Here is a 17,052-nt window from a genome sequence, read left to right on the forward strand (position 1 = left end):
CCACGTAGTGCCAATCTGGGACTGCGCATGCGACATTATTGATACGTCCGGCCTCGTCTTGACGGGAGCTTGCTTCTGCCATGCTGGCATACAGCGTTCACCAGAGCTCGGGCGCAGAGACATGAAGAGGGTGGTGCTCATGCGTAGCTCTCCATGCGAACTTGATGCGTATTGGGCTCAATTTACAGCCTTGCACGTTTCTTCATAAGCTGGGTTCCGCCGATTGCCGAGAGATGGAATGCGATCTATCATCGCGCAGGTGTGGGCTGGCCGTGTAGTTATAAAGTCATACCCGCATCCGGCAAAGTCGTCGCTCTGCTCCCAAGCCCGCCTGCAGTTGCTCTGTCTGCGCATCATTGACATGGACATTTCGCTTATCGTTCCGTCCCAGTCGTCGTGAATGTAAATGGCAACGGCTGTATAAAACATATTAGATACACAGCTACAAGCAGGATGCGTCGTCGGCCCTGCGCCATCGGCTCATTTTCTGTAGTGATCACGTCTGTTCTGTCCTGGCAATGACATGCTGCCCAGCGTTACGAGACGATTCTGTGGGGCTGTCATGTCTCTCTCTCAACATCGGCCTGACTCTGCTGCTCTGCTGGCTTCGCAGCTGCATCTGCCGCTCTCGTACGAAGCCATCGTGTTCGGCTCTAAACGGCCCGCCCCACAAAGGTCCCGAAGTGCTGGCGGGCATCCTTGGTAGACGTAGCGGAAAGACAGCGAGGCTCGGGAAAGTCCGGGTCTCGTGCCCTCCGCCGGCTTTCACGAGCAGCCCCCCCAGCGGAATGGATGCGGAACACATCGGCATCCGATGGGCATCTGACAGTCAGTGACGGCACCACTTTTGGCCACATTGGCTACGCTCGTAAAGCAAGCCAGGGGCCTTTTGACTCTAAACAAAGGCCATTGTTTCCACGTCTACTGGCCCAACAACGTGCTTGCGGCTCCTCGGCCCCAGGTCTTGATAAGATTGAGCTGAGACGCACGGCCCACCAGCCATTCCGACGCTCCGCTGCGAAGCCCGATACAAATATTACCGTGTCGTTTCCAGACCGTTTCCGGACGGCAACCGACTACTGTGGCCATGTCAGCGCTGCCCCTCCATCGTCCTCTGACTCTCTGCTAACTACCGAACAGCACCATGGCACAACTCGATACCTTGGACATTATCGTGCTGGCCGCCCTCCTGGTCGGCACGATAGCCTACTTCACCAAAGGCACCTACTGGGGCGTCTATGGGGACCCCTACGGCAACTCGCTGGCCGCAGCCAATGGCGTTGCAAAGGCGGGCAAGTCACGGAACATAACCGAGAAGATGGAAGAGACGGACAAGAACTGCGTCGTCTTCTACGGTAGCCAGACGGGCACGGCTGAGGACTATGCTTCGCGTATATCCAAGGAGGGTCACTCCCGCTTCGGCCTCAAGACCATGGTGGCAGACCTCGAGGAGTACGATTTCGAAAACCTCGACACCTTTCCCGAGGACAAGCTCGCCGTCTTCGTCTTGGCCACCTATGGCGAGGGCGAACCCACTGATAACGCTGTGGAATTCTACGAATTCATTGGCTCCGAAGATGTCAGCTTCTCTGAGGGTGGCAGCGCCGACGACAAGCCCCTCAGCAAGCTCAACTACGTCGCATTCGGTCTCGGAAACAACACCTACGAACACTACAACTCCATGGTCCGCAATGTCGACAAGTACTTGACAAGACTCGGTGCCACCAGATTGGGCGATGCCGGCGAGGGTGACGACGGTGCTGGCACCATGGAAGAAGACTTCCTCGCCTGGAAGGAGCCCATGTGGGCTGCTGTTGCCGAAAAGATGGGTCTGGAGGAGCGCGAGGCCATGTACGAACCCGTCTTCGAGGTCACCGAAAGGCCAGATCTCTCTGCCGACGATGACACGGTCTACCTTGGTGAGCCCAACAAGAACCACCTTGAGGGCAGCCAAAAGGGTCCATTCAACGCCAACAACCCCTTCATTGCGCCCATTGTCGAGTCCGCCGAACTGTTCAACACTCCCAACCGAAACTGCCTACACATGGAAATCAGCATTGCTGGATCCAACCTGTCGTACACTACTGGCGACCACATTGCCATCTGGCCCAACAACGCTGGTAAGGAAGTCGATAGGCTATTCAAGGTTCTTGGCAAGGAAGACCAGCGACACACTGTCATTGCAGTCAGAGGTCTCGACCCCACCGCCAAGGTTCCCTTCCCGTCGCCGACCACTTACGATGCCGCTGTTCGCTTCCACATCGAGATCAACGCCTCCGTGTCCCGCCAGCTCGTCTCTGTCATTGCCCAGTTTGCGCCCAACGACGATATCAAGGCTGAAATAGTGAAGCTGGGTAGCGACAAGGACTATTTCAAGGAGCAAGTTACCGAGCGCAACCTCAACCTGGGACAGCTCCTCGAAATCACTGGCAAGGGCGCGAAGTGGGACAAGATTCCCTTTTCTTTCCTGTTTGAAACTATGGTCAAGATCCAGCCTCGTTACTACTCCATCTCCTCGTCGTCTCTGGTACAGAAGGACAAGATCTCCATTACCGCTGTTGTTGAATCTATTGAAAAGCCCGGTGCGCCATACGCTCTGAAGGGTGTCACTACAAACTACCTCTTGGCCTTGAAGCAGAAGCAACACGGAGACCCCAACCCGGATCCTCATGGGCTCAACTACGCCATCACTGGCCCTCGCAACAAGTACGATGGTATCCACGTTCCAGTCCATGTCCGCCACTCCAACTTCAAGCTGCCTTCGGACCCCTCCAAGCCCATCATCATGGTCGGACCCGGTACTGGTGTCGCACCATTCCGTGGATTCATTCAAGAACGAGCTGCACAAGCAAAGGCTGGCCAGAACGTTGGAAAGACTATTCTCTTTTTCGGGTGCAGAAAGCAATCGGAGGACTTCATGTACGCGGACGAATGGAAGGTAAGTTGTCGAATGCCACAATCATCACCGGGTTGAGACTAACAAGACACGCAGCAATACAAAGCAGACTTGGGTGACAAGTTCGAGATGCACACTGCCTTTTCGCGAGACGGTCCCAAGAAGGTCTACGTACAGAACAAGCTCGAGGAAGCCGGCGAGGAAGTGAACAAGCTGCTCGAGCAAAAGGCCTACTTTTACGTCTGTGGTGACGCCGCACACATGGCCCGCGAAGTCAACACTCTTCTTGGAAAGATCATCTCCAAGTACAGGAATGTTTCGGAGACAAAGGGCGAGGAGATTGTGAAGGCCATGAGGGCGTCAAACCAATACCAAGAGGACGTCTGGTCATAATCTAGGAACCACGGAGAGGAGTTTAGAATAAGACTTTCAGCATGCATTTTCATGGGTAGAATGGTGTGGGCGACGGCGTTCGATCTGACGACCACATTCCGCGTTGGAATATACTGTCTCTGTATCTGAGGCCTAGACGGCCATGTGCGGATATCACCACGTTATGTAGACTGCGACGTTGACGAGTTGGTTTGGTAAATAACAAAAATATTAATACCTCACAATGTACCTCTTGCTCAGGTGACTCCGGTTATCAGAAACATGTTGAGCGATGCGCAACCTAATGCTGTGAGGCCCTGTCGTGGTAGGTAAAACGTGCGCTAGTCCAGGGTCCATGCCATGATTGGCGCAAGCACACGCGGTGCCTGCCGCCAGGATCGCGGCCCATAAACCTCGCCTCTTCGATGAACATCAGCCTTGCGTGCATGTCAACAGCTTCGGACCAATATCGACGACATCTGCCGTTCCTGGATCATGACTGCGCCGCGATAATCGACGAAGAGTCTTCTTGATCACACGCGCAGGTTGCAGCCCCCAATGTCTAGGTCGCTTGTCCGGATCGTTGCGTGGCAATCCTTCATTGCTCAGAGGTGCAGGCTCATCTCTTTGTATGGAGCACTGCCGTCGTGCGTACGGTAGAGCTACCCATAGCAGTCCCGGCTAAGTGTCGTCTTCTGTATTAACCTGGTTGCGCCTCGCACACTGAAAATCTTCATGGTAGGATGACCACACCAGTCACTCACCGCCACAACCTGAGCATGCGGGGCATTAGCTTGGAACCCTGAAGAAAGCAGTGCTCTGAAACGCCATGGACTTTAGCGAGGCTTATATGAGGCTGGGTTCTCTCTCACCTGCTCTCTGTGTCACCCCGCAGATGCGACTAGAAGGAGCCGATCGGCTTCGTCTGTTCCTTTCTGCGATCATGGTAGCGGGAAGATCTGGAATCCAGGTTTGAGGTCAAGCCGGGTCACATTGGGAGATTTGCAACGAAACATTTCTCAGGCAGGCCAGCACAAAAGGCAGAATTTGGAGAGACATGCATGTGGAGGAACTGCACGCTTCTCCGGGCGCACGGCATGCACAGATCCTAAAAGGACCTTACAGGCAGGCATGTTAAGAGGGATCGACGAATGATCACATACCGGAACGCCACCAGACATGGATTCTGGAGACACTGTTCGCTTGCTGATTCTAGGCACGAGTAGATGTTCTCTGACTCTGTTTTGTCGTTGTACTGCCACGCGACCTACAAAAGCCGCATCGAGAATTCGAAAACCACCCGGATAGCTGTTTTGCAACATATGCGACACGGTAATCAGTGCGCTTGCGCCCATGCAACACGCGAGGAAGCGGGACATGATCCATTCGTGAGTCTGTACCACTCCAGCGCCATCAGGTCCTTGGTGGAGCACCTGAGGACTTGGTACACGATGCAGGTTCGTACCTTCTCTCTTACTAGGTAGAGGGCTACCAGCTCGTTCGACACCTATTCATAACTATGGTATATCTAAGTAAACTCGGAAAGATCCATCGCACATGGCAATCTTCGACACGCCTGTCTTGAATGAGAGCGACTTCTCTCACATGATATGGCGAGGTTGGTCGGGCCACAGACGTCGGATGTACCCCTTGCATCTGCGTCTTGGTGCAGAAGCTCGTTTGTCCTGGTAGTGCTTTCGGTGATGCAGAATTTATCGCCTTGCATACCAGAAGAGTCTCGGACGACGGCGCATCTCCAATAACGTCGGCTGGGGCTTTTCCTATCCGTCTCGAACCCGCGACTCGAGGCTTTACAATTGGCAACGGCTGCACTGCGCCGGCTCGTCGCGCAGGTTACAGGCGTGCGACAGGCGTGCGACAGGCGTGCCGCCCCGTCAGGCTACTACGAGTCTGTTATGGGATGGCGGCAGTTTTGCTGTAGAGCACTGTAAGAGAGTCACCCTGCTTGTGTAGCCATACTAAGCGCAAAACAGACTGGAAGGTCTTCAACCAGGACCTGGGCATGTCTCGAGTTCTGTGAAGGGCTGTTGCGTGTACCCGCATGCTGATCAATGCGCGGAAGGGAGGAAACGACAGGTCTTATCTTCATGATGAGAGCTTGCGCACCAAAGTCGTCGTGACTGCACAAGTCGACGTGTGTGCATACTCTCTGCGTCTCAACAAACAATGACATTTCCTCCTCGACGTCATCTTGCGAGACTGTTCAGCCTTGCTGCAAGGGCGACATGGCTGCATTGACCGTTGCCACAGCGAGAAGCTGGCTACCCCATGTGGAAGCTAGACTCCACACGCACCAATTGACGCCTTGTCATTTGTATGCTACGCACACTGGCCCAAGAAAGGCATGGCTGCATCGACGCATGTGCGAGCAGTACACTACTGATGCAACTCTGTATGCTTGCAGCACTCGCAATACCGTGTTCCTGGTACACGCATTCAACACTGTGCGTGCTTGGTTGTGGTGGACATATAAGAGCAACACGTTTTGCACCACGGCGAGTAGGACAGCACCACAGCTTCGCTCGAACGCCAGGTCGACATCACTATTTAACAGCTCTTTCAACAATATTACTCAAGGACTGCTGCGGCGCAATCTTCAAGCTAAGAAGCAACGATACGCAGCGTGCAAGTGTCGTATGTTCTCGTCCATCTACTCCTGCTTGAAGTGAATTCATCGAGAAGGTGAGTGTCTCCTCCATCGTCGTGTTGTCTCTTCGCCACTTCCCTCTGTCAATATCGAGGCTGCCGGTTACACCCCACCGGTGATCTTCCGCTGAGACATCGCGGCTGCTCTTTCCCCATCTGCTACGCCCAGACGCCATCATCGAGTACAACAGCTCGCCGCATCCCACCATCCCTCGTCTCTTCTTCACTCTCCTTCACTTCTTTCTCACCAATACGCATCAGTGGCCACATTCTTTGTAGCTTTTCCCAGGTCAGTCTCTGTCCCAACCCATCCATCACTGTCATGCAGCACTCAGATACTAACGCCCCGGCAGCTTTGGAGTCACTACCAGTCCCGCACATTGCAAAAGTTTGACATTTACGACCCAGTAAGTCCCTTTCACCTTCACCATCTCATCTTTTTTGGCCTCGCCCCGCCCTGCTACCGCCAGACCTGGCGTGATCCTCCCCCCACATTGGCCGGCGAGGCCTGCTTTCCTCATCCTCATTCATCACCGAGCAAATTTGCCGGGCCAGACCCCAGCCTCCCCATAACCTGTATAAAAGCTGATCTTCCGAGCAGAGCAACGTTCTTCTCTGCATCTCAGTCTGTCTGCCAAGCTCGCTGTTGAGATCCTTCGTCGCAGTTGTCCTCAGGCTCGCACTCTTCGATCCGCCTGCCCCTGCTCGTAGCCTCAGGTTCCGTTTCCAGAGACCCCGTCGGTCTTTTCACTCTCCTTCGATCAGCGTCACTTCCGAGCTCACTGCAATGTCTACCAACGGTCGTCAGCAGAGCTACGCGCTTCCCAACGCGGGATTCAAGGGACAACACATGCTCAACAACTACAACCAGCACGGTCAAGGTCATGGGAGCGCTCAATACCTCCCTCGAGGTCTGCCCATCTCCCCCCACGGTGATAACGGTATGCAAGGTCTGACGAGCAATTTGGCAGCTCTCAACATGCACGCCTCCTATGGTTCGTCCGCTACCTCCAAGTCTGCTAGCTCTGCATTGTCAGGGGGTTCATCCGACTACAGCAACATTCCTCTTTCCAATGGCCAAGGGCTCTGGGTTCCCAACCAGCAAGTCCTCGGATCCATGTACCAGATGATGCCTGGTGGTCAACAGCAGACTGCCATGGCGGCTTCTCCCAGCATGTACAACCACACTGGTACGTACGTTCCGCAGGCGGCTTACCAGTATGGCCAAGCTGTCATCGACAACAACGCTATGCCACCAGCATGGGCTGCTCGCATGTCCTCCGCCGAAATGCCATCGCTCATGACACCGCGTCGTGACTCCATCTCCTCGAACGAGAATGACAACCCGGGCACGCCTTACGGCAGTGGCGGTATGTATCACCGCTATGGTAACAACGCTGCTATCATGGATCGCTCGCCGAATGCTCTCTACTCCAGCAGTGCCACCCCTTCGCCATCCCAGCTGGTCCACCCCTACCAGGTCATGGCGCCCATTCCGAAGCAGCAGGCCATGCCCACGTTGCCTCCCCATCTACTGGCGTTAGTGCACCAGGAGCCTCCCATCCCCCGGGCCATTCCCGCTCCTAGCTCCCCGCACAAGCCACTCGACCGTAGCCTGGAGAACAAGACTGGCGAGACCAACGTTTACATCCGAGGCCTGTTGCCTGAGACCACCGACGAGATGCTTCACCTATGGGGCAAGCGTTTCGGAGACATCCAGAGCTCCAAGTCCATCATCGACTTGAAGACCAACCTTTGCAAAGGGTAAGCAGTTCCCCAAACATCCCAGTGCCTCAACCACTAACCCTCCTGTGCAGCTTCGGTTTCATCAAGTACCACAACTTCGAAGACGCTGAGGACTGTATCCGCGGCTTCCACTACCTCGGATACGAAGTCAGCTTTGCTCGGGTATGTTTCCTCACGCTGATGTGCAATGACACTCACTGACGCTCCCCAGGAATCGTTCTACTCCAAGCTCAAGAAATTCGCCGATGAGTGCAACACCAATCTTTACGTATCCAACATTCCCAAGAACATGAACGAGCATGAGCTCGCCTCCATCTTCGCACCTCACAAGGTCTGCTCGAGCAGGATACTTCGTGACTCTTCCGGTACTGGCCGCGGTGTCGGCTTTGCTCGGTAGGTCACCATTGTGCTACCAATCTGAACCTCGCTGATGGTCTATAGCTTTGAATCTCGCGAGATCTGCGACGAGGTTATCAAGGAGTTCAACAACACTCCCGTGTCTAAGCCCGGCGGCGAAGAACATCTCATCCAGATCCGCTTTTCCGATACCCACGAGCAGAAGATGCTGAAGCAGCAGACCGCAGCTGGCCGTGTCTTCCGTGCTGCGGAGTACGAGGTCGGTGTTGCCCAGGCTAGGGCACTGGGTACGCCCGAGCGCTACCTCTCCGTCTCTCCGGTACCCGCAGGTCATGCCAACGAGTTCGAGATGTTTATGCGCGGCCAGCGTCAGCCATGGTCGCCACCAGTGCCATCAACTCTTGGCCCAGCCCGATCATACTACGTGCCCCAGGGCGGACCCATCAAGAGCGACGATAGTGCTTCTGACAACGGCGTTGATGTGAAGACCAACCCCGCCACTCCCGTGAAGGCTGGCAAGTCTGCTTCACCGAGCACCACCAACTAAGCAGGGACCGCCTTTTCCAAGTCGACCGTCGATGTACGCACTATTCTTCATGATCGCTTCTTCACCATCCTCCAGTCGCATCTTCTTGGAGACTTTGGCATCGATCATATACCAACAGTATACTCTACGAGGGCCATACTATATCAACATGCCACGACACGACGCTCTTGTCGTTCCTTTTTGTCGCTCGCTCTGCCTTTCATGCTCACGTCACTGGGCCTCTAATACTTTGCTCTTGGCGCCAGGACCTTGAACATATCCTTCTCATCGACACTCCGGTCTCGCGTTTTCCTTTCGACTAATATATTTGGGCGGCTTTTTTTCACATTTTAGAAGCATCTGTTAGCATCTGGGCAAGCCAGCAAACCAAAAGGATGTTAGTGGGTTATCCGATGTATCTCTTTTTCATCGATGGCAAGGGCAGGTTTCAGCAGTGGCGGCTAGGTCTATGATCGGATTTGTCGCAGTTTCGATAGTTCGTCGTATAATAGATCTTCTTCCAGCTCATCTCTGTGTCGGTGGTGGCTCTTCAATTTTTGTTCCTTGTGACACCTCGAATGCCTCTTCTCGCCTCACTGCCAACGACTTGACACGTCTAACTCTACATGATATTCACACGAACACTTCGGCTTGTCAACACAAGACGATGAAGGAGCACCTGGTCCAGTGGAAAGACGTCCGCAATAAATACTTCGCCGAAACTCCTAGTACTTAACCGTACTGTCTCGCGGAGGATAACTGAGGCCTTACCTTGGTGCCTTGACTGTAGCAGACTTGGTACCTTGACTGCGGAAGACGTGTGTTCGACTCACACGGTGCTCATTAGTGTTTTTTTTTAGTCTTTGATACAATGGGAAAGGTACGCATAGAAAGACAACAGGTAGGGTTGAAAGTGGTGGGTTGTAAAACGGAAGCAATCGGCCATGATGCCAAGTCACTACCAAGTGGCCATTGACGACGAAAGTTGATGGACAAGAGAGATGTAGGCTTAGACAAGGTCTGTATACTAATGCAATCGAACCTGATGCAGCGCGAAGCTTGTTGGAGCTTTTGTCTGGGTACTCATCCTGGGTGTAGTGGATGAGTGAGTATCATGTGCATCCATGGTAAGTACAATTTGGCCTTGGTCAGGCACACTAGAGTCGCTGAACCGATCATATTTATCAATACTTTCATTTCAGTTCATTGCTCTTGCACATCTATATATACAACGGTGTGCCCCTCGGACTTGTCGTTGTGTCAGTGCGAGGGTTGAGGCAGGGACCGTAATGCTATTAGAATGCCAAAACGCTTGGTGCAGACCCTTTCTATGCCCTGCGCGATGTCCTAGACATCTCTTCCTTTTTCTCGCCTTTTACTGGAATCGTTCAGTCTTCCCACTCTGGGTTCTATAAATCATGTTAGTATGGCTGGTCAGATTACAACGAGTGGGAATATTATACCTTTCGAAGAATGACCACGCCCTCCAGTACGTTGGTAAGACTGAGGTACTTCTCGTCTTCCAGCTCCGCTCGCTCGCCGTGCGCCAGGAGTACGGGCGTGCTTTGTGTTTGCCATCCAGTGATGGTCTTGGGCCTACCAGCCTGGCCGACAATGTCAACAGCCTGACCAACGCGGACGTTGACCGTCAAGGGCTTGAGATCCTCATCAAGCGTGATGAGGAAGCGCGGCGACATGGCGGTGGCGAGGTAGTAGAGCAGGTAATGTGAGTCACCAGCGACAAATGACTTGGCGTCGATCAGGGAAACGAGAACAGTCAGAAGACCCGAAGCTGCTACGCGAGACAATACCTGGCGGTCGGTGTGGAATGGGTTGAGGGATAGTGTGCCCTTTCCTGCGTGTAGCAGACCTTGTGCTATGCGCACCATGAAGAGAGCGTTGGGGTCACGGTGGTAGTAGCTGGCTAATTGGCGGAGTAGTTGTGCAAGACGGGCGTTGTTGGTACCGGCACCGCAGAGACCCATGGCGAAGATGGCGTTGATGGCGACATCGTTGTCATTGTCGTGAGAGTAGCGCGAAAGAGTGTCGTAAACCTTCATCTGAGGGTTGCTAGGGCTGATGAGACCCAAAGCGAGAGGCACAGCCTTGCGGATGTTAGCCTCGCCGTAGTGCATCAGATGGCCGAGAGTGCGGAGAATCATTTCTTGGCCAACGTCCTCGCCCATGGCGACTAATGATAGACCAATGACAGCGTAAGATTGTAGTAGTTCGTCACCCTTCTTCTCCTCGTTCTCGTCCTCGATGTGCTCGTTGCAAATGTGGAGCAGTTGCTGGATCTTCAGCACAGCACCCGTACCTGCCCACGCGCACACTTCGGTGAGTACCGAGGCCGACTTGGCCATGGGATGGTCGAGGGCCTTCAGGGTCTCCAAGATGACGTCAACCTCTTCTTGCTGACCGAAGAAAAGTAGCGCAAGACCAAGAGCCATGAAGCGGGTCCACTTGTCCTTGAGCTGCTTTGTCCGGTCCTCGTCCAAGAGGGTGTTCATCAAGGCGTCGGTAACGTCTCCGTTGGCCGAACCAACAAAGATCATGCCAAGAGACAGGGCTGCCATGGCAGAGAGCTGCATATCGAGGCTGGTGTCGCTGACAATTGGCAAGAGAATGTCCAAAAGGTCCTCCTTATTTGACCCTGCGTAGGCGAGACCAAGACCCATGATGGAGGCGAGGCGGATATTCTTGTTCTTGGAATTGATATTGTCCTCGTCACCTAGGAGAGCCATGGCGGGATCTGAGTCCATGCGCACGCCGGAGTTGAAGATTCCGGTAGCAAGCATGGCACCAGCCTTGACCATGTCGTCTTCGACGTGTGTGTAGGGGTCGACCTTATCGAGACCCTCTTCTACGTCCCAGAGCATGAGCATACCCAGAGATGCGGTTGTTGACAGCATGCCCTCTTCCTTGGTCTTCCATACCCAGCTGCTCTTTGTGTTCTCGTTAAGCATGAGCTTATCATTTGCGTAACCGGTGTTGACAAAGGCATTGACAAAGGCTGATGCGAGGTTGTGTCTGGCAGAGTCGGTGTTGGTGAGTCCGGCAGTCCTGCTGCTCTCAAGATGTGTCTTGTAGATGTCGTCCGGGGTCTTTGGGTCGAGAATATTAAGCTCCTTGCCCAGCGCCTTGAAGTGATCGGGCAGGCGCGTGTTGTTGATGCACTCCTGGAGCTCGGGGTCTTCGTCTTCGGAGACGTCGAGCCATATCCGCTGTCGGCCACAGAGGTAGGCCATTTGTCTTCGGATCGACTTGTCCTTGGTAGCGTTGAAGGCCTCGTTGATGAGGTCGGTCTCGTGTAGTCGTATCGCGATGACGATTGCCTGTGTGTACTGCTTGTATTTGGCGTAGATTCGGTAGGTGGTGCGGAGGAACTTGTCGTTGTCTGGGTAAGTGAGCAGGGGTACGTTGCTGTTCATGTCAGTGCTACTCGTTTTAGGGGAATGCGACAATGACCTACCTGACCATGTAGAGAGCGACTCTCGAGTAGGTGTTCTCGTCAATGTACTGCTCAATCTGATCAATCATCTCCAGCTCAGACAGAATGTCCACGGCATCCGCCTCTGCGTTGTGCTTGAGGAAGAAGGGGACGAGGTTCGAGGCAAGGTCGGTGACATCGTCGGTGGACTTGTCGTCATTCAGGCGGTTCTGGTACTCTGTGCCAATTTCCAGCGCAAGGTGGCGCATGTACTCGTGGCCCCAGGAGCCGAGATCTGTTGAGGGCGCCTCCAGACGGTACTTGAGGCAGTCCAGGCGCTCCTCGTCCGAATACGTCATTCCCAAGACAGACATCATGTCGGCGAGCGAGCGCTTGTTCTCGCCTGCCGGCCATGAGGCGTAGGCCTTCTCGAGGGCCTCGTAGTGTGGTCGGAGGAACTTGAGCGGCTTGGGCACGGCCGTCATGGAGCTCGTCGATGTCTTGATGAATTCCTTGATCTGTTCGAGCGCGGGCTTGTAGAGGCTGGTATCGGCTCCCTAGTAAACACATGGGGTCAGCGCATGCTGCGGGGGGAAAGGGCAGCTTCCGTGGTAAGCAGCTCACCAGTATCCGCTCTGCCAGCATGTCAAGGTCGCTCTTGAGCTGTTGGTCTTCTTCGCTGAGCTCCTCTGTGGGGTGTCAATCAGTGCATGTCCATGACGATAGCCGCTACAGCTGTCCCGGAGACCAAACATACCGCCGGTTGTCGCAACACCGCCCTTCTTGTCGTCGGCATCTGGCTTTGCATCCTTGCTCTTATCCGCGTCGTTGGTCACGGGCGCCTTGCCCTTGCCCTTGTCGGCGGCCGTGGGCTTCTTCTCGTCTTCCTTGGCCATGTTGATATGTAGCTAGGACAAGCGGCGAAGTGTGTGGGTGTCTATGTGTCGGGATGGGGCGGCGTGGACAGCGACCGGAAAAGATGGTGCGCGGGTGGTGTGAGATGTAGATGGCCGCTCAAATGGGTGGGGAGAGCGGGAGGCAAGTCGAGTGGGGAGAGTGGTAATGGCGGATTGATGTCGATGAGGCAGCTCTTGCTTTCGCGTACACCACTTCCGCCGCGCTAGGGCCAAGCCCCGTCCGCCGATGATGAGCACCGCCGCCGCCCGCCGCCGCAGCTCAGCCGCTGAGAAGCCTCCAAAAAATTATTGTCGCCGCACCCGACCCCCGGCATATATCCCCAAACCCGCATCCGGACGGCTTTCGGAGTCGTACAAACACTCACCATGAAGCTCAACGTCAAGAACATCCGCTATCTGGCCGCGGACGACTGGCGCGTCCTCACTGCGGTATGCGCCCGCACCGTCTTTCCGTACGTGGTGGGGGAACTAACGCTGATGAAGACCATGACAGACAGAGATGGGCAGTCGCAACCATGAAGTCGTGCCCACCCCTTTGATCGCCCAGATCGCTGCCCTCCGCTCAGGCACCGGCGTCCACAGATGCATCTCCAACCTCGCAAAAATTGGCCTCATCGCCAAAGTCCGAAACGCAAAATATGACGGCTACCGGCTCACGTACGGCGGCCTCGACTACCTTGCCCTGCACACCCACCAGAAGGCCTCGACAGTCTACTCGGTCGGCAACCAGATCGGCATTGGAAAAGAGTCGGATATCATCGTCTGCGCCGACCAGACGGGCAAGCAGCTGGTCCTCAAAATCCACCGTCTGGGCCGCATATCTTTCCGCACCGTCAAGGCGAACCGTGACTATCTCCGCAACCGCCAGGGCGGGTCGTGGATGTACATGTCGCGTCTCGCTGCCCTGAAAGAATTTGAGTTCATGAAGGCGCTCCGAGCAGAAGGCTTCCCCGTGCCCGAGCCGGTTGGCCAGAACAGGCATACCGTCATCATGAGCCTCATCGACGGCTTCCCTCTTCGTCAAATCTCCAAAGTCGGCGATCCGCAGGAACTCTACGCCGAACTGCTTGCCCTCATCGTTCGTCTCGCGCAGCATGGTTTGATCCACGGTGACTTCAACGAGTTCAACATTATGATTGAAGAGAAGACCGAAAAGGACGGTAGTCTGTCGCTGGTGCCCACCCTCATTGACTTCCCCCAAATGGTGTCCATCGACCATGCCAATGCCGAATACTACTTTGACCGCGACGTCGCCTGCGTAAAGCGCTTTTTCGACCGCCGGTTCGGCTTCAAGAGCGACGAGCCAGGTCCTTTCTTCAAGGATGCTACCAAGAAGCTCGTCAAGAGGCTAGATGTCGAGGTCCAGGCTTCCGGCTTCAGTAAGAAGATGGCGAAAGAGTTGGAACTCTACATGAAGGAGCATGGTATCGACGGCGATGCTGGAGATATTGCCACTGGAGCGGAGGGAGAAGAGGCTGATGGTAACGAGGATGAGGAGGAAGATGCTGGGGAGGACGAGTTTGATGATGAGGAAGACGGGGGCGTCTCCCTACAAGGTGGCCCTGTAGGCGACGACATGTCTGCTTCTGGCGACACAACAGCCGACGGACAAGCGACTCTCGCCTCGCAAATGACCATACTCGAGATCCGGGACAACGACCCGCTACCAGACCTCAAGGATATCAAGCCGCCTCCACCGTCCGAGCCCACCATGACCACCAAGGCTGCCAAGAAGAAAGCCGGGTGGGCCATCTAGACCTGCCAACTACATCTTGTTTCCGTCATATTCCTGCGATACCCAGACTCTATGAATACTTTTAGGCTACCCTTTTACGAAGACAAAAGTTGATAGAATTTACATTCGTATGCACCGTGTCCTATAGAGACAAATGAATTACGAATACACGTTCATGGTATATGAAGTAGCTCGTTTCCCAGAGTTTTGCCCGTTGGTGAAAATCTACCCTAGAGGTATACACAGTGATCTACGCCACCGTCTCAACGGATGAATCAGGGTGTATACCTTTAGGATGAGTTTTGACGTTTATCCAAGTCATTCTGCATCCCAACTTTAATCCTTGCTTCACCACTCTCCATTACTGCGCATCGTACCCATACGTCCAGGTCATACTACGCGCCCAACAAGGCGGAAATCCGGCTCTACGAAACCATCTCGCATAAGCAAAGACCGTATCTCTTTGCACAGAAGATTGCCATTCAGGACTTTCTCGTCAATCTCAACTTCTCCGTTATCAAGCTCTCGTATACACGATTTGCTAATGTACTCTGGCAGCGTGTCAAGCTCGGTGCTGAAGCCGGCCCACCCGTGTCGGCGCCGTAGAAAGCGCGATATTGAACTGTCCATGGTGGCGAAGACGATGCTGCTTCGGGGCGCGTGGAGAATGTATTGCATGATGAGTTATGGTGACTCTGACTTTGTGTTTGTGAAGGTTTGAGAGTGGTTTGAATAGGGCAAGTCGTGGGATAGTTGCAGATGAATACTGGCAATTCTGTCAGGACATTGTGAATTCACAGTCGTGCAGCAGGTCTTCGAACTGTGCACTGATGGACAACTCATCGGGTCTTGAAGCTGAACTCACCCGCTTGAGTGGGTGGCGTGAATGTTTTGAATCCATGAGAAGGGGTGCCTCACAGCGTAAGATCCCAATCAACGGTGAGAGTCATTTCCTGGTTCTCCTCAAGGAAGTGCATGATAGCACTACCTAGGTATTCAACCAGCACTCTACAAACCTTTACAACCACCTCAACAACCATGCCCTCACAAACAACAGCAACAACAACAATGGTAACTATAGTCGCAATCCCAACCTACTACCAAGCCTATTCCTACGTCTTCCTTTACGCAAGGTCCCCGGACGTACATCCCACCACCACAACACGCTACATAGTCCTCATCCCCGCCTCCACAGAGGCCCTCACCACCCGCAACGCCGCCATCGCCAAAGACGTCGCAGCCTGGGGCTGGCGTGTATACATCACCGACCCTTCTGCGCCCAACATGAAAAAGTGGTTGAAAAAGTACTACAAAGCAGTGAGTACACAGACCTGGGACGATGACATCTGGAGGATCTGGCAGCGCGAACATGGACTGAAGATTGCGTGGGCGGATATGCAACGCAAGGACAAGGAAGCGAGTGAGAAGGGAAAGAAAGGAAAGTTTGTGCATGGAGTGAAGAAGGCGGGCATGTATTTCGGGAAGGATGGTGTAATCATTTGTTCTGATGAGCAGCGGTTGAGAAAGGAGGAGGAGAGGAGGTGGAAGTTGGCGGATAATCGGATCGCGAGGAGGTTTGAGGATTTGCCTGACGATCCTTTTGTGAATCCTCCTATACAGAGTGGTAGGAGCATAGACAAGGGAGATTCCAAGGTGGGTAATTTGAGAGATGGTAGTGGTGTGGATGCAAAGGAAACTACACTTGCAGAGACTGCAGCGTCCGATGTAGAGCCTTTGACTAGACACTCGTGGTTGGCATGAGGTCGAGTGTCATTCCACCCTCTACACCTCCATACTAGCTTTTTGCTCTTTTTGCTCTTATAGCTCTTACTCTTCATTTCCCCCTCCGTCCATCTCCTTCTCACTCTTTCCACTTTTCTTACTCCTTTCGCTCTTCTCACGCCTAGCCCTCTTCATCTCCTCCACCCCTTCTGTCAAATCCCTATGCACAACTCTAACCTCCCACTCGTCATTCTCACACCACCGCACCTTCCCCAGCTGCTCTGCAAACGCCACACTCCTATGATGTCCGCTCCCACATAGACACCCTACTCGCACTATCGCTTTTTTACCTTCCCTGCTAGCTCGTACATTTTTGACCTCCATGAGCCGCCGAATATCGCCCTCAGCACAGGTCACCACGTCACTGAACGAGTCGCGGCGCATGAGCTCGTCTTGCAGTGCAGAGTCGAGTCCGGTGCATGTTTTGCGTATTTGAGAGGACGGGTTATGCGTCATACGGCAGTCATATTCCAGGTCTGGTTTTGGAGACGGTGGTGTGAAGCGGTCGTAGGATGTGATTTCGAGGATTGGTCGAGTTTGAGAAGTTTCTGGGTCCTGGTTTTCCTTCTTTGTTGATGCGATTTCGTCTTCGGTTGGTGGGACGAGTCGTGTGTTTTTGACTGC

At 54.0% G+C, this 17,052-nt stretch overlaps 4 protein-coding genes across 4 annotated transcripts; all 4 read left to right on the forward strand.

Moving 5' to 3' along the window:
• Positions 1-792: 792 nt before the first annotated feature.
• On the forward strand, positions 793-3,289 carry ACET3X_002520 (uncharacterized protein; the record flags this gene model as incomplete). The annotated part of the gene is made up of 4 exons (XM_069449272.1): positions 793-828; positions 1,055-1,089; positions 1,141-2,938; positions 2,993-3,289. The coding sequence occupies 4 exons, from the start codon at positions 793-795 to the stop codon at positions 3,287-3,289; spliced, it is 2,166 nt and encodes a 721-aa protein (XP_069309067.1).
• Positions 3,290-6,548: 3,259 nt separating this feature from the next.
• Positions 6,549-8,585, forward strand: ACET3X_002521 (uncharacterized protein; the record flags this gene model as incomplete). Its single annotated transcript, XM_069449273.1, has 4 exons — positions 6,549-7,699; positions 7,753-7,843; positions 7,893-8,074; positions 8,123-8,585. Exons 1-4 carry the CDS (start codon positions 6,723-6,725, stop codon positions 8,583-8,585), a joined length of 1,713 nt encoding a protein of 570 aa, XP_069309068.1. The 5' UTR covers positions 6,549-6,722.
• A 4,692-nt stretch (positions 8,586-13,277) lies between these two features.
• Positions 13,278-14,667, forward strand: ACET3X_002522 (uncharacterized protein; the record flags this gene model as incomplete). The annotated part of the gene is made up of 2 exons (XM_069449274.1): positions 13,278-13,340; positions 13,405-14,667. The coding sequence occupies 2 exons, from the start codon at positions 13,278-13,280 to the stop codon at positions 14,665-14,667; spliced, it is 1,326 nt and encodes a 441-aa protein (XP_069309069.1).
• A 1,047-nt stretch (positions 14,668-15,714) lies between these two features.
• On the forward strand, positions 15,715-16,407 carry ACET3X_002523 (uncharacterized protein; the record flags this gene model as incomplete). Its single annotated transcript, XM_069449275.1, has 1 exon — positions 15,715-16,407. The coding sequence occupies one exon, from the start codon at positions 15,715-15,717 to the stop codon at positions 16,405-16,407; it is 693 nt and encodes a 230-aa protein (XP_069309070.1).
• Between the last annotated feature and the right edge of the window lie 645 nt (positions 16,408-17,052).

This window comes from Alternaria dauci, chromosome 2 (genome assembly GCF_042100115.1).
Source record: "Alternaria dauci strain A2016 chromosome 2, whole genome shotgun sequence".
In the NCBI taxonomy this organism is placed as follows: Eukaryota; Fungi; Ascomycota; class Dothideomycetes; order Pleosporales; family Pleosporaceae; genus Alternaria; species Alternaria dauci.